This window comes from Eleutherodactylus coqui, chromosome 4, assembly GCF_035609145.1.
Source record: "Eleutherodactylus coqui strain aEleCoq1 chromosome 4, aEleCoq1.hap1, whole genome shotgun sequence".
Classification (NCBI taxonomy): Eukaryota; Metazoa; Chordata; class Amphibia; order Anura; family Eleutherodactylidae; genus Eleutherodactylus; species Eleutherodactylus coqui.
The window spans coordinates 53,680,201-53,702,670 of NC_089840.1; the positions used below are offsets into that span (position 1 = coordinate 53,680,201).

At 42.9% G+C, this 22,470-nt stretch overlaps 1 protein-coding gene across 3 annotated transcripts; it reads right to left on the bottom strand.

Annotated features, from left to right (window-relative positions):
• Positions 1-4,328: 4,328 nt before the first annotated feature.
• Positions 4,329-18,374, bottom strand: LOC136625325 (vang-like protein 1). 3 transcript variants are annotated; one of them, XM_066599429.1, is made up of 9 exons: positions 18,288-18,374; positions 14,615-14,882; positions 13,945-13,987; positions 13,010-13,112; positions 10,802-11,406; positions 9,866-9,972; positions 7,639-7,756; positions 6,273-6,498; positions 4,329-4,842 (listed from the first exon to the last, which is right to left on the bottom strand). In XM_066599429.1, the coding sequence occupies exons 3-9, from the start codon at positions 13,983-13,985 to the stop codon at positions 4,567-4,569; spliced, it is 1,476 nt and encodes a 491-aa protein (XP_066455526.1). In that variant the 5' UTR covers positions 13,986-13,987; positions 14,615-14,882; positions 18,288-18,374; the 3' UTR covers positions 4,329-4,566. The 3 variants fall into 3 exon arrangements, with proteins under 3 accessions (XP_066455526.1, XP_066455524.1, XP_066455525.1); XM_066599427.1 differs by having other exon boundaries at positions 9,851-9,972; XM_066599428.1 differs by lacking the exon at positions 14,615-14,882 and having other exon boundaries at positions 9,851-9,972; positions 18,288-18,372.
• Between the last annotated feature and the right edge of the window lie 4,096 nt (positions 18,375-22,470).

Here is a 22,470-nt window from a genome sequence, read left to right on the forward strand (position 1 = left end):
CCACTGTGTCCTCAGCTGTGATGAGTGTGGACGGAAAGACCCAGCTCATTCATATCTGCAACGGGCAAACAAAGCAGACGGTGTCTAGCCACCAGTTGCTTGCACTTTAGGAAACTTGCCAATGTGTTTGGGCCATGTAGTTGAGGTCCACAACCCTTTCTACCCTATGCCATTGACTACCGTGTTAGGCATTACTGCATGTGGAAGACATGAGGTTAGTAGCCCATACCCAGTGGCACAGGAGTGTTGTCCACAAGTTCCATTGTGTGACCTTATTTAGAAAACATCCAACAGTAGGACGTTCTTGAGATATTTTGTGGTAGGAAGTATGAATGGGACCGGTAAGAAGCCAGTGTAGTTATGCTGATGTCATGTCCGACCTAAAATATGTGTTAATTCCATGGTATTCAAGGGAAGAGCATCTGTCAGACACCTCTGGTGCCACTTATCATGGAGTTAGGCCTCTTTCACACAGGTGACAGGGATATCGCTACAAGAAACTCGCAGCAATATCACATCTGTGTTCTGTGTGAAATCGCAGCATTTTCTCGTGGCGATATCGTGATTTTGTGTCGCTACAAAGCTCTTTTGCCAGGATTTATGGGGGGGCTTGAAATATAAGCCATACCCAGAAAATAAACCCTAGCTGCAATAAAAAAAAAAACACAATACATGTCCTAACAGCTGCTGTCCACTTTGCCGAACTTCTTCTCACAGGTCCCCGGCATACTTGCTTGTAGTTTTTCCCCGACACTTCATGGTCAACAGTTCAAAAAACCCTGCCTCCAGGAATTAATGGCTCTGATTGGTTCTCAAGCGCCGTGGCTCAGCCAATCACTGCAGCGCTCGATGAACCAATCACAGCCATTCAATGCGATGGCTGTGATTGGAGGCAGGGTTTTCGAACCCCTGACCAGGAAGCGCCAGGGGAAAACTACAAGCAAGTATGCCAAGGACCTGCAAAGAAGCAGTGCGGTGGAGCAGACAGCGCCTGTTAGGAGATGTATTGTGTTTTTTTGTTTTTTTTTTAATGCAGATAGGATTTATTTTAGGCTCAAACAGTAGAATTTTCTACTGTAAAATTGCATCGCACCGCACGAAAACAGAGTTTTCTGTGCAATGCGATGCAACACAGGAAGGCTCCATAGGGAAACCTAGGTTACAAAACCTCGCAAATCGCAGCTGTATAGAGCATGCCATGATGTTGTATTCTCTCAATGCAGCAGTCTACAAAACATTGCTAATGTAAAGGAACCCATTGGAAAGCATGGGCTTCACATACATGTGATTTGTAGCACTGTCGTATCGCGAGAAAATTGCACAATTATGGAAACTCCTGCACAGGGAACAGGTTCCCAGCTGCTTACAGCAGGACATTTAAAAGGTGCTTCTGGCTAGAAACACCCTTTAAAAATCCCGATGTTAACCCCTTAGTCCCTACGGTGATGAGGGGACTCCTGGAGGGTTCCGTGAATCCCCGCGGGGAGTCCCCTCATCACTGAACACTCTGACAGCGCTGTCACAGTGTTCAGTGATGATAGGACTCCCATGGGGATGAAAGAATCCCCTCCACAGTTGTGGCAGAGGAGCATGATGCCATCCCATTGCTTTCAGTGGGGCCAGTGCTGCTGCCGCCCCATTGAAAGCGATGGAATGAAGGCAACCCCCGCAACGATAATTTTCGGGACGGGGGCTTGAAATATAAGCCCTACTCCGAAAATCCCTAGCTGTAGAAAAAAAAAAAATTAACTCCCCTAAAAGCGTTGTCCAGCTCTTCTCCCCATCCCCAGCAGTATTCTTCTGTATTTTGATAGCTGGGGATTGAAAAATCTCTTCCTCCATAAAGCACTGCCTCTGATTGGTCACACCGCTCAGCTATCATTCAATGGCTGAGCGCTGTCTCTGATTGGTCACAGCGCTCAGCCAATCAGAGGCAGCACTTCCAGGAGGCAGGGATTTTCAAATTCTTGGCCAGAAGAAATGATTCAAAAGAGTGCACGGGAGCCAGGGAGGAGACACGCCAGAGCCTCGACAGCACTGCTAGGTGATGTATAATTTTTTTTCCAGCAGCTATGGCTTATTTTCAGAAAGGGGCTTATATTTCAAACCCTTCCCTGAAAATCCCGCCGGGTGTTGCCTTCATCCCACTGCTTTCAGTGGGGCGACAGCAGCGCCGGCCCCATTTAAAGCAATGGGATAGCATCGTGGTCCTCTCCCAGAGCTGTAACAGCTGTTGCAGGGGATTCCTTCATCCTCGCAGGGAGTCCCATCATCACTGAACACTGTGACAATGCTGTCACAGTGTTCAGTGATGAAGGGACCTTCGTTGAGCAGCTGCTCCAGTGAACGGGCATATGAAACACGTTTTCCGCTCATGCGAGCAGCACTCTTTTTTTTTGCGCACATAGGCGTGCAAAAAAGCACACTCATCTGAATGAAGCCTTAGGCTGCTTTTTACATGGCCGATAAAATCGTGCGAGATTTGTGTGTTGCGTTCATAACGCACGGATTGGAACCCCATTCTTTTGAATAGAGTCATATACATGAGTGATTTTTTTTCCCGCAACGAAAGTGTGGCATGTTTTCTGTTTGGGCATTTCCCCTGGCAAAACCATTGCAAGGCATGCAAGGTGCACACAAGTGCGATGCAAGTTTTCCCATTGAAAACAATGGGAAACACTTGCCAATCCTCCTTCCCTGAAGTGATGCGAGGCGTTTTTGAGTCATCCGTGGGAAATCGCATGTTCACTTGCCCATGTGAAATTAGCCCAGCTGCCCAGCTTTTGGAAGGAAGAAAAAGCGCTGCATGGATCTGTGACAGAATCTCCGGACAGAGGTTTCGACGCAGATGTGAAACCGGTCTTATACCAGCATGTCCAACATCACTGTATACAGAATATGTATAGATTTCTCCCTGTATATAGTGATATGGAGCATGCTGGTGTAACCTGGACATCTCCTGTATATAATTATATATGTACAGCTGGTATGACCTGGGTATATACTGTATATGACTGCACACTTTACACACAACTAAAAGACGCATTAGAAACCTGCATGCAGTTTTAAAAAAAGCAAAAAACCCGCATATATTGTTTGAATCCACATGCAGTTTTTAATATGATTTTACTTGTGGTTCAAAAATGCAACCAACAACATGAACACAGTCTAAGGCCTCTTTCCCATGAGTGTATATCGGCCCGCCGTTTTCACGGTCGGCCGATATACGCTGTGATCTGATGCATTGGATTCCAATGCACCAGATCACATGGCCGTATTCCAGCGACATAAAAGCACCTAGCCGGCCAATATAGTGCCAGGCATTTTTATGTCGCCCCCAAAAAATAGTTCTGGAACTATCTTTTGGGCCGGAATACATCGGCTGCTACATTGGCTCCTATGGGAGCCAATGACAGTGGCCAAAGAAGGGAGGTGGGAGGGAGTTTATCAGCATGACTGCTAAATTCCCTCCCTCTTCCCTCCTCCCCTCCGGCCTAGTTGCAATGGGAGGGGGCGTGCCGGAGGCGGAGCTAAGCACCGTTCGTCCCACCTCCCATTGCTGCCTACGGACAAAGGCGGGATGGGGTGGAGCTAAGCTCTCATCCCCTCCCCATGTCCACAGCCAGCAATGGGAGGAGGCAGGACGGGGCAGCGCTTAGCTCCGCCCCGGTCCCCTCCCATTGCAATCAGACGGCAGGGAGGAGAGAAGGTGAGCAAGCGAGGGGAAGGGAAGGGGTGACGGCATCTTCTATCGATCCTTCCTCAGGCTAAAATGGAACTGGTTGGGATGGGGCACATATATAATATACAAATGCAGAGAGGACACCCCTCTTGATTAAAATAGAAATGTTCACACTCAAAACTTAAAAATGTTTAGAAAGCTTACACCAAGGGGCTAGATCATGTATGTAAATTCGTTTTGCATCTGCATGCAGTACGGTTTAGATATGGGTACTGGTACAGATGGAGGGGGGCAGCTGAACTTTTGCACCCGGCCCCAGAGCCTTTAGTTACGCCCCTGCACAGGATCGCCTTTTGCTCCATAGTTCCCGCTAAAGAGCCAGCCCCAATTGCTTCTCACTTCTTGTTGTAGGTCTTGGGATGCTGCTCAGCAGTGGGACGCTGCCCCCCCGCCCCCCCCCCCCCCCCCATGCCTGAGCTTCATCACGTTAGTCTCCACTTGTCTCCACTTTTTAAGAGTAGGACTCCTTACTCTTTAGAGTCCACTCCTTAGTTTGGCAGTGTATTCAAAGTGCTGGCTGATTTTCAGATCTCCAAATCGGTTTAAGGCGCTTGAGTCTATGAACAAATGGCAGCAACTGAGTAAATTATTTCCAAATATGACCTTTAATGTTATTAATACTGAGCAAGGTGATGATGTCACAAACCTCCCGTTATAATAGGATGGGGCGACGTGTTTGGCATAAAGTACGATAGGGTGATATATAATACATACATGTGATAATACAGGATATACAGAAAGATATATACACATTAAAGCTTCATGTAACAAATATAGTATATACATGTTATATATAGTAGTATGTACACACATGGCCGCGGACTTTACGCTGGAGATATGCTGCTGGTGTCCAGCACCTGAGGATACAATTGCACTAAGAAGCGATGTGAGTTTGGTGGGATGAAGTTCTCAGTGAGTGTCAGGCTGGGAATCGCACTCACACTCACCACCAGTTGGGTGTCAGAACTGCGGAGGCAGAACGTCAGGTTGGACTTCAGGCTTCGTGTGACTGCTTCTTCGCTCACTAATGTCCACAGAGCTGGCTGGGCTCCAGAGTATTCACATTGGGCCCCAGGGCGCAGATACTGCTCCAGAAAGGCCTGCGATACAGAAGAGGTTAGTACATGTTATCGGGTCACTGGGAGAAGAATGGCGCTCACCACTGTACTCCAAAACATTGCAATATATTCCATCAATGTAGCTGCTGTCTGAACAGTCAGCAATTGTCCTAGTTTAACCATAATGGCGGAGAACTATTCTCACCGCTCTATACTTCTCTGTTCTTCTCTCTATGGTTAGGACAAGAAGAGGTAGGTGATCAATGTGCTAATCATACGGATGTTCGCTACTCACCTTTTTAGCGCCATATGTCTGCATCTTTGTGGATGCCGGGCCATGTTTCTAGACCCTCCATACATACCACGGGGTTCTTGACCAGGGCAAGCATGTTTTGACAGTATGGTCCACTGTGGTTAACTCTCCCTGGTCTTTGGTCTCTGTTACTACAGTAGTTCCTATTGAACTCATTAACTACTTTATTTGTATCTTTGGACTTCACTTAGTTGACCCTAGTTTCGGTCCTGTTAACTGCTAAACCAGGTCTCCTTCTGTTACCCAGCCTTGTCTGACCTGTTACATGAACAACTTTGCTATATTGGTCTGCTACTGGCATAGCTCAGCTACATCGTCCAGTTAGCTGCCCGACTCTGCTACATCATTCAGTTACCTGGCCGGCTCTGCTACATCATTCAGTTACCTGGCCGGCTCTGCTACATCATTCAGTTACCTGGCCGGCTCTGCTACATCATTCAGTTACCTGGACAGCTCTGCTACATCATCTAGTTACCTGCCCAGCTATGCTACATCATCTAGTTACTGGCCCAGCTCTGCTACATCATCCAGTTACCTGCCCACCAATGCTACATTGTCATCTAGTCGTCTGATTGTCTGTGCTGATAGCCACACTGTGATCGCCCAAGTGATCTCGGTCCCAAGGATCCACAAAAAACTGCCCCTGAGGTAGGTGTCAGTATACCACAATGTTTAGGGATGAAACAATAAAACTGGAGCCTGGAAGGAAGAATAACCTACTGGGCACCAGATATAGAAGGCACACTCCTTCACTTCCTCCACCATGGATCCTGGCATTAACCCCTTCCCTGACCTAGACTATGGATGTTGACATTAACTTCTTCGCTGTCCTCCACCTTGACATTTACCGATTCACTTAGACCAGCAGAGATGCAGACAGTAGCCCTTCACTAGCCTAGACCACCAAGTATGCAAAAAATAAGCACTTCTTTAGTTGTTAATACCTTCACTGTCCTAGACGACCAGGATGCAGTGCTTAACATGTGTGAGTATATGAGAAAAGGAAAGGTAACCAATACAGTGCTGAGATCACATGGCCACATTGTTGGGGTTTGGAGGAAAACACACATATAAGTGAGATCCTATTCTGGAGCTGTAGTGTCCAGCACATATGCTCCATATTTCACACCTGAGCCCCTCCCTTAGAGGGTTACGTTACCTGTGGGGACATGCTGTGCATGAGGCACAGTGTGAGATGCTTTATTATACTCTCCATGCTGTACAGGTGAGTCTGCTGCGTTGAGCGCAGGTAGCGCTGCAGGCTCTGGGCAATAAGAGGGAAGATGCTCTGTGCGGCCTCTCTGGCATCTATCGCTTGTCCAGACTTTATCCTATTGTCCATGCGCTGAACCTCAGAGAACGACCTGTGTACAGTAACCACCAACCTGAGAACAGATAATACACCGTAACTTTATATGCCTGTCACCATGTGATCTAGAACAATACAGACTGTATGAAACAGACAGACTATGTGACACTGTGCAATCTAGAACAATTATAGTTTGTATAACAGACACACACTATATAGCTGTCCACCATGTAATCCAGAACAGCACAGGCTGTATAAAACAGACACTGTCTAATCTAGAATTGTACACACTATATTTAACTATGACCATGAAATCTAGAAAAATCCCTGTCACCATATAATCTGAAATAGTAAAGTCTGTATATAGCAGATATCATATGATCTAGAACTGCATAGACTCTGTATAACAGATACTGTCTAATCTAGAAGTACAAACTGCATGCACCTGTTACCATCTAATCTAGAGTAGTACAGACTGCATGTACATGTCACTATGTAATCTGAAATAGTGAAGGCTGTATATAGCAGATATCATATGATCTAGTACAGTATAGACTCTATATAACAGATACTGTCTAATCTAGACGTACAGACTGTATGTACCTGTTAAAATCTAATCTAAAACAGTACAGGGTGTATATAACAGACATCATGCAATCTAGAACTTTGCAGACAGTATGTACCTGTTACCACGTAATCTAGAAGAGCACAAACTCTATTTGTATCATCATCTAATCTAGAAGAATATTGACTGCATATATGAGACACCATGTAATCTAGCACATTACAGATCGTGTAAACATGTCATCATATTACCTAGAAAAGTATGAACTGTATGTAACAGATGCTATACGGTCTAGAACAAAATAGACGGTGGTTAATGGTATTCTAGAACTGCACAGACTGAGTAGAATTGTGATCTAGAATCTATCAGACTTCGTATGACTTTTATCTAGAACCACACATACTGCTTATAACTGTAATCTAGATCCGAGCAGACTGAATACAGCTGTAATTTAGGACTGTACAGAACTGTCATCTAGATCAGTACAGACTATATATAGTTTTAATCTAGAACAGTACAGACCGTCTAATGTAAAATCCTGTGGAAGGCAAATAACTTTATGTAGAGCCATACAGACTATGTATAACTGTCATCTAAAATAGTACAGACAGTATATAAGAGGATCATAATCCAGATCGCTGCTGGTGTCACCTGGCACGTCGTCTACGTATCTTGCGTTCCAGTTCAATATCTGCATAGTATCTGTCCTTGTAATTGGTTGATGATGGGATCAGAATCTGTGATTGGCTCATGTTGCTGTCTTCGAAGCCTTTGATTATAAGAAATGGAAAGAACCTATTAGCATATTCTTCAGAGTCCTGATATAACATCACCAGCAGCAGATCCCAGTGACCAGTCATGATCCCAGCAACTAGTAGCTTAATCCAATGACCAGTAGGAAATTGCAGTAACTGATCCCAGTAAATAAGGGAGATGAAATAAGACCTCTACAATGCCACATATTGGAAGGTAGCATTCCTTCAAGTCAAAGTCAGACTTTTTATACAAGCCTTGCAACAATGACTGGGAATTATAAGCAAAGCCAGACTCCATGTACAGACAACTGTTTTGGGGGTTTTGCCCTTCATCAGTGTACAGTAGGAGTCTGGCTTTGCTAGTGAGAGGCCTGGGATGGGGGGGGGGGGGTCAGAAACGCTATCTTTTCTCTTTAGGGAGAGCACCTAGACGGTGAGTGAGGAGACTCAAATGGCCATCCATGCTCCACTGGGTAATATGCAAATAAGGGAGATGGAATAAAACGTCTACAGTGCCACCTATTGGCAGGCTGCATTCCTTAAAGCCTTTGAATAGGTGGCACTGTAGAGGATTTATTCCATCTCTCTTATTTGCATATTATGATGCAAAGATAGCGTTTCTGACCCCCGTCCCAGGCCTCTCACTAGCAAAGCCAGACTCCTACTATACACTGATGAAGGGAAAAAACCCTGAAAAAGCTATATGTACATGGAGTCTGGCTTTGCTTTTAATTCCCAGTCATTGTTACAAGGCTTGTATGAAAAGTCTGACTTTGGCTTGAAGGAATGCTGCCTTCCAATAGGTGGCACTATAGAGGTTTTATTCCATCTCCCTTATTTGCATATTACCCAGAGGTGCGTGCATGGCCATTATGAGTCTCATCACTCAATGTCTAGGTGCTCTCCCTAAGGAGAAAAGATAGCGTTTCTGACCCCCTGATCCCAGTAAGCAGCAAATGCCAAGCCACACTGTCATCTGAACCATCCGTTTAACATATGGAGTTCGTAAGTATGTCCCAGCCTGACAGCGTGTCTAAGGATCCAAAATAAGAGCATTAGATTGGTTCGGGTCCAGAGACCCACGGTCAGCCCGGGACACACTTTCGAACTCCATATGCTGTTCCGAAGACAGCCTCTTACTAGTAGTTTATCCCAATAACCAGCAGCAGATCCCATGAACAAGTAGCTTAATCCAATAACCAGCAGCAAATTGCAGTATGTGATCCCAGTAAACACCAGCAAATCACAGTAACCAGCAACAGATCCCCATAACCAGCAGCAGATCCTAGTAATTGGCTGTCCACACTGAAATCTGTTTAATATATGGAGTTTGTAAATATTTCCAGGCCTGACCGTGGGGCTAAAGATCCGAAATCAGAGCATCACATGAGTTAGGGTCCAGACACCCGTGTCAGTCCGGGACTCAAGCTCTGTATTTTAAATGAATGGTTCAGAAGACAGTGTTGATGGCCTTTTATCAGTAGTTCATCCAAGTAACCAGCAGCAGATCCCAGTAACTCGCAGGAAATCCTAATAACTCTCATCTGATCCCTATAACCATTAGCTGATCCCAGTAACCAGCAGCACATCCAATTAACCAGCAGCTGATCCCAGTAACTAGTAGCCGAACCCAGTATTCAGCAGCAGATCCCAGAAACCTGTAGCGAATCCCAGGAACCAGCACCTGATCCCAGTGACCCACAGCATATTTCAGTAACCAGCAGCTAATCTCAGTAACCAGCAGAAGATCCCATTAACTAGTAGTTGATCCTAGTAATCGGCAGCTGATTCCAGTAACCAGCAGCAGATCCCAGAACCTAATAACTGATCCCAGTAACCAGTAGCTGATTCTAGTAACTTCCAGCTAATCTCAGTAACCAGTAGCTGATTCCAGTAACCAGCAAATGACCCCAATAACAATTACACCCTCAGTTTTTTAAATTGTGATTGGTGGGACTGGTCCAAAAATGCCATAAATGGGATCTATGAAATAATGAACCTACAAGAGTCCATATTCTCCTGGTTGATTTCAGGGAAGTCACAGTGAGGTTCCCAAGTAGAGAAATGATAATGTGGGGTTTAGGGGAGACCTTGTAGACCAGACTCACCGTCCACATTCTCACCTTTGCCATCAAGGCTCTGCTCTTGTTTCTTAGTGTGAGGACTTGGGGTAAAAGCTGGAAAATCTTTATAGTAATTCTCTAAGATGAACAATGCGGATCTCTGTAGACTGAACACACATGACACACCAGTTACTAATATCTACTACACACTCCAGATACACAACCAATAAATAGGGATCTCTGTATATAAGCGCTATACACTAGCCACTAATATCTATATACAAACTGTGGATGCACAACCAATAAATAAAGATCTCTATATACAGTGCTGTGCAAATGTTTTAGGCAGGTGTGGAAAAAAAGCTGCAAAGTAAGAATGCTTTCCCAAATAGAAGTGTTAGGCCGCTTTCAAATGGCCGATAAAATCTCGGGAGATTTGTGCGTTTGGAGACGCACAAATCTTGGATGAATATGAACCCCATTGTTTTGACTGGGGTCAAACACATCAATCAAAATCATCAAGTCTGTCTGGAATAACATGATAAAAATGTTATATTTTTCCACGCCGGGCGATTGTTCGCAGTGCAAAATCGCCCATGTGAACAAATGCATAGGAATCTAATGCCTCCAATAGCCCCTTTTTTCGTCCAGGCGTGAAAACGCGGGTACATAGCCGCATAAAAACGCTTGTGTGAATAAAGCCTAATCCAACACCTTTAGGGTAAATTGGAACTCAGATTGTGAGCCAAGCCTTCTCCCCCAACACCAGCCATGAAGGCGCAAATGTAGAGCAAATTCTCATGGGCACCCCAAAATCTTGTGGAAAGTCTTTCCAGAAGAGTAGGGACTGTTGGAGCTACAAAAGGGGAAAACATCCATATTAACGGCCATGGTTTTGGAATGCGATATCCAGAAATCTCATGTAGGTGTAATGGTCAGAGGTTCACATACTTTTAGCCATATATTGTATATTTATTCTATTCTGAAGCAACATACCTGACTCTCCCTATAGTGTAGCAGCGGGCCTCCCCATCACTACTCCGCACAACCCTGAGGATGTAGAAGGGCTGCAGCTGTCTTATCTCCAGCAGAACTACAGCAAGGTAATGGATGAAGATGAATGTGTCCACCAATGACACCGTATACTGGACCACGCCCAATAAGTTCCGCTCCTGCTGACCGAGAATCCGCACCACATAGAACAGCCAATAGGAGACTAGGAAGAGGCTGAGTAGCAGAAGAAGGAGGGCTCGGAACTCTACTAGGCGTGGCAGGACATATCGAGGTTCTCGAAAGAAAACAGCCCAGGACCCCAGGGCGATAAACAGCAGCTTAAAGGCAACAGAGATATAAAGCCCCTCACAGATAACCCCACAGGGCACCAGCTCAGACCCCCATAGAACCTGGGGCAGCATGATGAACAGTGGTGGGGTGAGGAAGGTGAGTACAGACAAGACACAGAACATGTAGAAGCCCAGCCTAGTCCGAATATTGGCTCTACTGCTCTGAAATTCCTGGTGTCCTCCTTTAGGAACTAACTCCTCCAGGGATGCACTGCGTTCAGAGGTCACCGCCGTGGTCGTCTCACCCCAGTTGTCATCCTACAGAGATACAGATATGAGACAAATAGACAGGAAGACATAGCTGCAATCAAAATTATTCAACTCCCATAATAAATTAGGTTTAAGTTAAAGGAACACTGGCTACACTACCCGAACGTAGCAGAAAGAGGAAGTATAACCGACTGCCACCAGATTCTTGAGGAGGCAGTTAGTCAAAAACTCTCAAGTGACTGCAAAGGACCTGCTGCAAAATGTGGTTCCAGCAGGCACTGAGGTTTCCACTTGTACAGTAAGGCCTCATTCACGTGAGCATGCTTTTAATGCATAATAGGCCCGTGAAAAGATTGCGTCTAATAGAACTAATGGTTTTTAGACATGCTAAAAACTTGCACCTTAGAAAGATAGGACATGCGTGTACAAAGCTCGCGTCTAAGGTCCATGCTGAGAGAAAAGATAGGCCCTGATCTATCTTTGGTGCGTGCTGCACTGTTGTTTCCATAGACTCCTATGGGAGCTAGATAACATGCATCATGCAGTTCCCGATCATGTGAATGGGCAATTTCACTGCTAATTAAACTTGAGACTTAATAGTTGGAAATCGCACGTTCACGCTATTTTTAGTATAGTATAGTCGTGATTTTTTCAATATACTGCGCTAAAAGCACGCTCGTGTGAACAAGCTCTAAGACACATACTAAACGCTGACGGTCTAAACTACTAAATGCCTGAACTGCAAGGCATGCACCTCTACTGACCCAAAAGCATAAGAAAAGGTGGCTCCAATATGTTCAAATCCATCTAAAAAGCCACAGAAGTTTTGGAATTCTGTTCTGTGGAGCGATGAAACAAAACTGGAACTTTTTAGGTCTATGGATCAGCGGTAAGTCTGAAGGAGGAGGAATAAAGCATATTGTGTAAAGAAGGTGGTCTACCAAGTACTAAAGACGCTCGTTATGAAGAGGGTGAAAAATTCGGAGACTGCAGTAGTTATTATAAGTGGCATTTTGTGTTGAAATCAGAGAAACCACTTGATATATTACTTGCGTTGTGCTATTGTAATTGTTTTTGTTTGTTTTTTTTGCAAAAAGCTAAAGAATTTTAAATTCTGCAATGCGGATTGAATAATTTTAATTGCAATAGATAGATAGATAGATAGATATGAGATAGATAGATAGATATGAGATAGATAGATAGATAGATAGATAGATAGATAGATAGATAGATAGATAGATAGATAGATAGATAGATAGATAGATATGAGATAGATAGATGGATATGAGATAGATAGATGGATATGAGATAGATAGATAGATAGATAGATAGATAGATAGATAGATAGATAGATAGATAGATAGATAGATATGAGAGAGAGAGCTAGATAGATAGATAGATAGATAGATAGATATGAGAGAGAGAGCTAGATAGATAGATAGATAGATATGAGAGAGAGAGCTAGATAGATAGATAGATAGATAGATAGATAGATAGATAGATAGATAGATATGAGATAGATAGATAGATATGAGATAGATAGATGGATATGAGATAGATAGATAGATAGATGGATATGAGATAGATAGATAGATAGATAGATATGTGAGAGAGAGCTAGATAGATAGATAGATAGATAGATAGATCCCACCTGCTCCTCATCCTCCTCTTCCCGTCTTTCAGAGTCTTCAGCAGGTAATACATTTTCACTTGTTGGTTCTTCAATGGTAACAGATTTGTGTCCATCATGGTTCCTTTAGAGATAAATAAATGGTTTGTTACACTTTACAAACATTATTATACATACAGATGTGTCCATCCTTAACTTTTCCCTATACTCCATATATACTGATTTGTGTGGCACGACATAAAAAACCCATATGTTTGACGAATGCCGATGGATGGAGAGATAAATGGGTGGTAATTTTACTGGGAAAGATGGAGAGGTGGTTGTAATATCATTGGATGGATGGATAGGTGGATGGTGGTATTAGAGGGAGGGAGATATAACTAATGAATAAACGGATGGCGCACTGACTGATGGAGGGATGGATGGATATGTCCATGGTGGTAGTTCGATGTACAGATATGTGGATTCATGGGTGATTGGTGACCTAGAAAAGAGAAAGATGGAGGGAATGATGTGTGAATCAAGAAAATGAAACAAGGACGGAGGGATGGATGGAGAGATGATAGAAATGGATGAAAAGATGGAGAGATGGATAGAGGGAGAATGAATGGAGGGACATGGAGTAGCGGGATAATGGATGGACTGATGATGGATGGAAGGTTTATTGATGGAGACATAGTACGCTGGATAGATGAAGTTAGAATGAAGGAAGGAGGGATGGATGGAGGGACGGATAGAGGGAGAATGGATGGAGGGACATTGAGTAGAGGTATAATAGATGGATGGACTGATGATGGATGGAAGGTTTATTGATGGAGACATAGTTCGCTGGATAGATGAAGGGAGGATGAATGAAAGGAGGATGGGATGGATAAGAGACGCATAGTGGACTGGATAAAGAGACATAGAGGGTGGATTTAATGATGTTGCTGAATGAAAGATACAAAGCAGCCCACCTCTCACTTCCATATTGGTTGTGCATGTATCCAGCTTCCATTTCTGCAAAAGAGAACACAAATCAGCTTCTGAGTAAAGAACATAGGACAGATCTACATAATCTTATATGTGTGTGGGGAATAGGATGATAAGGGGACAGAAAGCCTTTCACCAAAACATGTCTGTAAAGCCTTACAGCACACAAAAGTCAGTGGCAGCAGCGGTGGGGATAGTCTGGATTTGGACCTTTTGAAGGACGTATTATAAAAAGCAGGAAATTCCAGACATTCCAGAGAGATAAAATCACGGTTCACGGATTATGAGGTCTTCCACCTTCTGCGCTGTCTCACCTGTATACCCCAACCTCCACCTACTAATAACACCTCCAGACTCAGAGTCTCCCTTTATACTATTACATGATGCTTTGCTCCTCGGTTCCGGCATATAATACCACCAACACAACTCTACCTTACAATCCCCCTCACATCATCATCATCCATACACCATACAATTTTCTTTACATCGAAAGGGTTCTGGGCCACCACATTTTCAGGGAAGATTATTTTGTACCACTTTGAGCAAGTCAGGTCCCTATAGATGCTGAACTGCAGAAGTCAACCACTAAATATGAACACATATACAAAGCCTTGAGTGTAATTTCATGATATATTTAAGTATGGGGATAAGTACCAGTGAGTTACGTATGGAGATTGTGGCCTCGAACAGCAGAAGAACAAAAACAAGGATGAAGGTCCTCAGCCGATGGAGTGAGGACTAAAGGTACTCAGATCATGGAGTCAGAGTTAAAGATCCTCCGCTCATGGCATCAGTTTTGAAGGTCCTCAGCTCACGGGGTTAGGGTTGTAAAACCTCAGCTCATGGAGTCTAGACTGAAGGTCCTCAGCTCAAGGATCAGGGTTGAAGGTCCTCAGCTCACAAAAAACTTTTGAAGCAGGTTCTATTGGTGTCAAAGCAAGAAAAACGTTTATGTTGAGACTAAAGGAAATTACTTATTCTATCAACACAAGTGAACAGACATAACTTTTATGTACATGGATAAGAGCCTTCTGTGTCACTGAAGGGTTGGCAAAGGCTAAACAGGAGCACACAGTCAATTGTAATTTCGAATTCCTTATGCTTAGCTCTGTTAAGCATGTAGTTGGTTGCAGCTCTTAAAGAGTATCCCTCGTAAATAGGGAGATAGCCGCAAAATCTAAGATGCAAGTAAGTCCAAAAGAGCTAAGTGTCCCTCGAGAGACCCTGAGATACTACTTGCTTCCATCACAAGGCCATCCAATCTACAAAACACAGGAATACACTTAGATAGCTTTGAGCACTGATGTTGTGGACTTTCATCCTCAGAGCCCTTTGATGTTGTTTGAAATTAATCCAAATATCTGTATTTGCACTGATGGCTCATAAAGTAATATGTGTAAGGTCTTCCATATTTGTCGCAGATACATTCTGGATTTATGCTATGAAGACTTCTTTCTGTCCAGTCCATGTGGGAAGTTCAGTGACCACTTCATGAAGGGACTGAATATATCAACCACATGTCTACTGGTCAAATCAGTCCCACAGATGACATGGGCACTGGACTACAACTTTGGCCTCATCTAATACTATCAGACTGCAGGAAGAACCTCTAAGACTGGTTTTACCTGATAAACATGAGGACTCAGCTCTTAAGGCCCTTTTACACATAACGATTATTGCTCATAATTCGCTCAAAAGCCATCTTTTGAGTGATAATTGTTGAGTGTAAATGTGTGCCGATTGTGCACTTTTTGTCCATCACTGAATTCAGCTCAGCTTAAAATCTGTCGTCCCTGATAAGAGGGACCGTACGCCGAGTTCTTCGCGCGCTGCGCTGATAACACTCTTTCAGCTGCTGTCCTGCTGGAGAACAATAGCGATGTATTTAGAGAACAGATGAACTGCTGTTTTCTAAATACATGCAAATTAAGCTAGTTAGCTACTAATGGGCTAATTAGCCCATTAGTAGCTAATGCAAAATGATTGCTCAAAACAATCAGTTTCTGACAAATTTTGAGCGATTATCTGTGTGTGTAAATGGGGCTATATAGGGAGGAACAGATAAGAAATAGTCCTCACGATTCTAGTGCTTCCCTTGAAAGTATACCGTCAAGATCTCCTGGACTTACCAACCTTTATTTATTTCCACCAGCATTTGGACTACAATACTAGCTAGCCTCCCTCCAGGTAAAAGGCCCATTTACATGCAAAGATAATCTTTCAAACGACTGAAAGATTAAAAGATTTTGCGATCTATTTGCATAAAGTGTTAATGGCCATAAACACTTTATCACCTTCATTTACAAGTAAAGGGCCTCCATGAGCTGTTTGCATAGCCCAGCATGTGAATAATTACACACACAGCTGTGCACACAGCTGCATTGTTCTGCTTGCCATTGACTGCAGATTACAATGTTATCTGCCACCTCCCGTGGAGAACACAGCATGCGGTCTATTGAGAGATACTATATCTCTTCCTAGCTGAACATTGGATTTTAAGTTCACCTTAAAATTATCATTCAAAAGAAAAGTGCACGATGCCTGCGTTTACATGTCACGAAACTGACCCATTGGAAGGCTCCTCCAGGGTCAACGAGTCCAACCCCCTGCTCAGTGCAGGATCACTAAATCATCCCAGACAGATATTTGTCCAGCATCTGTTCGAACACTTCCATTGAAGGAGAACTCACCACCTCCTCTGGCAACCTGTTCCAATCATTGATCACCCTCACTGTAAGAAAGTTTTTTTTCTAATATCTAATTTGTGTCTGCTCCCTTTCAGTTTCATCCCATTGCTTCTGGTCTTTCCTTGTGCAAATGAGAATAGGCCCACCATGGCCTTTCCCTCACTAGATTTTTGGATTAGATCACTGAACAGCAATGTCTCTATACAAAGCTATTCAACCCAGGAGGCCGAATAATCGAAGAGCAAATTCAAATGATAGTCGTTCAGCGTAAACATGGCCACCAACAGAGTGACGAGTGATAAGTCGCTAGTCGTTTTGTTTCAGCTTACCAAAAAAATAGTGAATAGTGGAGAAAAAGTCGCCTGGTGTAAAGTCACAGTGGTTTGTATTCGAAGGACTCGCGAATGAATTTGCATGGAGAGCCCCTCAATGAATGATAGCTCGGCAAACAACTAATGAACAATCATCGCTCTGGGTAAAAGGAAACCACCGACTGTTGTTCATACACTTCAATGACTTTTCTGAGCAACTACCTGAACGATAGCTGCTAGACAAAATAACCTTGTGGAGAAGCCAGCAGAGTTCCTGCTCTTAGAGGGCTTTCTACAACCCTTCTGACCCATGAAAGGCAGACATATATTTCAGAAACATTTTCTAACTTTTCATAAAATCATTTTCCTCAGTATTTCTAGAGGCCGATCTTCTTGTCGATACAATGTGATGTCTTATCTTAGAATATCACCAAGACAATCGTCACATACACAAAGGAGAAGACAGAAAATGTCCTTCATAAAGAAAACTGAGACATTGAAAATACATCACCAGGTAACTACTGTCTGTACGAGCACTAAATGCCAAATACTACTTATCTTGGGATTAGCATTATTGCATAGAAAGCAGTATATACAGATATTGGTACTGTATATATAGAGATCAATATTATATGGAAGAGTTTGTATAGATTTCACTATTATAAAATAAAGAGCAGTGTATACAGATATCAGTATTACATAGAGAGGAGTGCACATAGATATCAGTATTATTATATAGAGAAAGTGTATACAGATATCAGTATTAAATAGAGAGGAGTCCACATAGATATCAGTATTATTATATAGAGTGAGTGTATATAGGGATCAGCATTGTAAAGAGTGAACGTATATAGCGATCAGTATTACTGTATAGAGATAAGGCTATATAGATATGAGCATTATTATATAGAGAGAAGGGTATAGAGATCAGTGTTATTATACAGAGAGGAATATATATAGTTATCAGTATTAACATGCATATGTATATAATCTATACCGTATGCATATTATATGAAGTGTTACTATGCACAGAGCTGCAGTGAGACCTCTTTGAGAAGACCACCTGTATCCAGACCAGATTAGACTTTGCGTTCCATGATAATATATATATATATATAATCTTCTTTAGAGGACCGCCCCTCTAGTACACCTTCGTAAATGTAGTTTTGGGTTGTCGTCTCAAAGAGCTTTCACGGTTTGCAGATATCTCCTGATCCTCTTCAGGTCTGCACACAGAGTACAGGGGTCATATCCCATTCATATCTCGCCCCCCAGTATGTCTATAGATCTGTGTCATTATGTATACTGTATACCTTCCTTTTTTCCTACCTGACAGTTGCTCACTTCATTCGCTGCGGCCTGAATGTGAAGACCTAACCTGCTGCTGTACACCTCACCCAACCTGCTCTGCCACACCTCCGCCATGAGGTGCGTACATCCTCCCCCATCCTGAGGTATGCTCACTGGCCCTTCCCCATGCAAGCAGCTGACTCCTCCACCTATGGCTATATAACTTTGTATATTATTACACCACACCTGAATACTGTATGATATGTCTGTATGTTATTACACTGCACTGGATTGTTATATATGTCTATGTATTACTATATGGCACTGACTTATTATATGTCTGTATGTTATTACAGTACCCTGAGTAATTATATTACATGCCCATATGTTATTACGCCACTCTGGATTATTAGCTGAATACTGTATGATATGTCTGTATGTTATTATATTGCACTGCACTGTTATATATGTCTATGTATTATTATACGGCGCTGACTTATATGTCTGTATGTTATTACCGTATCCTGAGTGATCATATTATAAGCTCGTATGTTATTACACCACTCTGGATTATTATATACAGTATGTCTATATACTATTAAACTGTGCTGAGTTATGATATGTGGCGGTATGTTATTTCACTGTGCTCAGTTGTTAAAAGCTATATCTCTATGCTATTAATTCTGTGCTGAGTTATTATACGTCTATATGCAATTACACTGTTCTGAGTTATTATATATATATGTACATTTGATGTTATATGATGTCTTTATGTTTCTATACTGTGCTGGATTATTATAGGATATATCTGTATGTCAATACACTGTTCTGCGTTAGTAAATATGTGTATTACTATACTGCGCTGCGTTATTATATGCAATTACACTGTCCTGAGTTATTATGTATGTATATATATATATATATTATTACACAGCGCTGGGTTATTATATGATGTCTGTATGTTTCTATACTGTGCTGGATTCTAATAGCATATGTCTGTATTTTAATACACTGTCCTGAGTTAGTAAATATGTCTGTGTATTATTATACTGTGCAAAGTTATTACATGATATGTCTGTATGTTGTTACGCAGCCAGGTTAATATATATGTCTGTATATTATTACGCCATAAACCAAATCTGTGTGGTATGGAACTGTGTAGCAGGACATAGTACCATCATGTCGCCACATTGTACTATGTATACTTTTGATTACGGACGTACCATACTCGTTAGAGGCAAACTATGGTGGGAAGTGTGCCACTGTATGGGAACGCTAAATCTTCTAATGGTGGAACGTGATATAACTTTATACTGTAGGTCAAACATGATTACAGACTGCCCTCAGTATTTCGCATTACTTACTCTTGATGAGATGGTTCTTTCCAATTTACCATCAGTGCCCTTATTACATGGGATTTTACATCATATGCCATAATAACAGTAAACCTTAACAATATCAATAAGACACGTGGAAAATGATTTAAATGGAGATAAAACTGGCCACAGCCCTTTATTAAAGCTTAGATAAAAAACTCAAACAGGTGAACCAATAAATTGAATCGCGCTGTGGTCTCCCAGAGAATTTGGCTGCAGACAACCCCTTACCCCACAGCTGCCCCTTAAATACCATAGACCTGCACCCATCCTTACATCATTGACCAATGACACAGATGCTGCTGGACAGACGTGAACATCTTCCAGAGCAAGAAGATTCCATTGGCCACGATTTCAGCCAATCAGCTGCTGTTACCAAAAACATAATTTTGCAAAGAACTTTAGCTCCCAACCAAGCATGGGTCGAAAGGGCAGTTGAGTACTAATCATTAGATTCCATCAGGATCCCTCCTAATGGTCTGGGATCCATATATAGTTCTCCGCCTTCTCTCTATGGTTTCCCCCAGTGTCCATGGGTTGTGTCACCGCTGACATTCACGCAGCTCTTGTACCTTCTGTGAAGGCTCTTTCTGTATGTTATATAAAGGTGACCGCAGACCTCACACAGGGTCGGCCAGAGAAGACGACTACAATGTATTGGCCAACAGACAGCCATTGTCTGGAGATCTACAGAAAGTGTAGAGAAGTATTCTGGGTTTACGTATATATACAACATGGAAGCATGCAATCCTCTAATATACATGGAGAATTTTGCTCACATACCACTCTTATACCAGTGCAGTACACCCCTGAGTAGAATGGTATGGTCCATGGATTGATCCTGTTAATAGGACTAAACATGGTGTCAAGCATCATGTGACTGCGCCGTAACTGCTTCACTACCTGATGAGTAGGGCACCATGCAGAGTAATACTACACATATGTTCACATTAGCGGAGGCGCAGATCCAGCACAATATACCAGACAAAACAGCACAAAATTCTGCTTTATGTTGTCCAGTAAAATGCCTGGGTCATAACAGAAACTTGATGGACCTCATTATAGTTAATGGGCTTTGTCTGGCGCTGTTTGTGTTTTTTTGAATCACGCTGTCTAAAGCTTTCCATAGCGTTGTTACGGAAAGCACAGCCATGGTGTCCACGAGCAGAGAATCATAGCGATTCTCCGCTCGCAGGATTCAAATCGCAGCATGCTGCGATTTGCCGCAATTCTCCGTGGTGAGCCTATCTGTCAGTTAGGCTCAGTGCGGAGAACCGTCAGCTCTCCCCTGCTCCCCGGCGGCGGAGATCTGCAGAGGGATATCACTACACCCGTGGACAGGCAGCTTAACGCTCCATGATGATTTACTCCATGTCACTGATGACATGTGTACTAAGGTGGCCCATAGAAATATGGCAAAAAATAAAGTGGCAGCTATACAGCAAGACACCTTCCCAATTTGTTACATCTGCTAACAGTAATGTTAGGGTAAAGTTTTAGCTTTAAATTCCAACTGCAAGATGGAGCTCAAAACTGATGTATATGATGAGAAATGGCGCTTACACGCAAGATTTCCAGTTCCACAAGCTTTATACAATATGAACAATCTGCTTTTGCAAAACAACCATCATACTATAAAACATTAATTATTGACAACGGCATTTGTCCTGACAATCTACAGATTTGTGCTGTTCCTACAAAAATACCTCCAAATATATGAAAATAGTCAAAATTACGACACAAATAATTGTCAGTCAGTGCTTAAGGACCGGAAAGCAGACTTCTGGGTAATCGGTGTTGGAACAGCCTTGTGATGTGTTTCCATGACTTGAAGCAACAGTTGTTTTTCTTCATTATTAGTAAAAAAGTCTAAAAATTCAAGGTCTTTGAGCGCAATCTTGTCGTAGACATAAGAACCTGAAACTGCCCCAAATAAAGGTTTGTTTTCACTCCGTATAATCCTGACAGCAGCTTGTTCCTGACTTCTCCCTAATCCCAACTTCTGCCTATTTCTGATTGCTCCCTGATCCTGACAGCAGCTTGTTCCTGACTTCTCCCTAATCCCAATTTCTGCCTATTTCTGATTGCTCCCTGATCCTGACTTCTGCCTATTTCTGATTGCTCCCTGATCCTGACTTCTGCCTATTTCTGACTGCTCCCTGATCCTGACTTCTGCCTATTTCTGACTGCTCCCTGATCCTGACTTCTGCCTATTTCTGACTGCTCCCTGATCCTGACTTTTATTTCTGACTGCTCTCTGATCCTGACTTCTGCCTATTTCTGACTGCTCCCTGATCCTGACTTCTGCCTATTTCTGAGTGCTCTCTGATCCTGACGTCTATTTCTGACTGCTCCCTGATCCTGACTTCTGCCTATTTCTGACTGCTCCCTGATCCTGACTTCTACCTATTACTGACTGCTCCCTGATCCTGACTTCTGCCTATTTCTGAGTGCTCCCTGATCCTGACTTTTATTTCTGACTGCTCTCTGATCCTGACTTCTGCCTATTTCTGACTGCTCCCTGATCCTGACTTCTGCCTATTTCTGAGTGCTCTCTGATCCTGACGTCTATTTCTGACTGCTCCCTGATCCTGACTTCTGCCTATTTCTGACTGCTCCCTGATCCTGACCACTTCTGTCTACTCTGACTTCTACATGACAAACCCCAACCCTGATCTGTTGCCACGTATGAAGTTGCCTTCTTATTTGCTGCTTGTTTCCAGTTATCTGCATTCTGTCAGCAGTTATTCTTGATACGTGTTCCTAAAATCATGAGACCAGAAAGTCATTCTTACCCATAATAGAACGGCTTCTGAAGGATTCTGACTTGACATAGTTTCCACAAC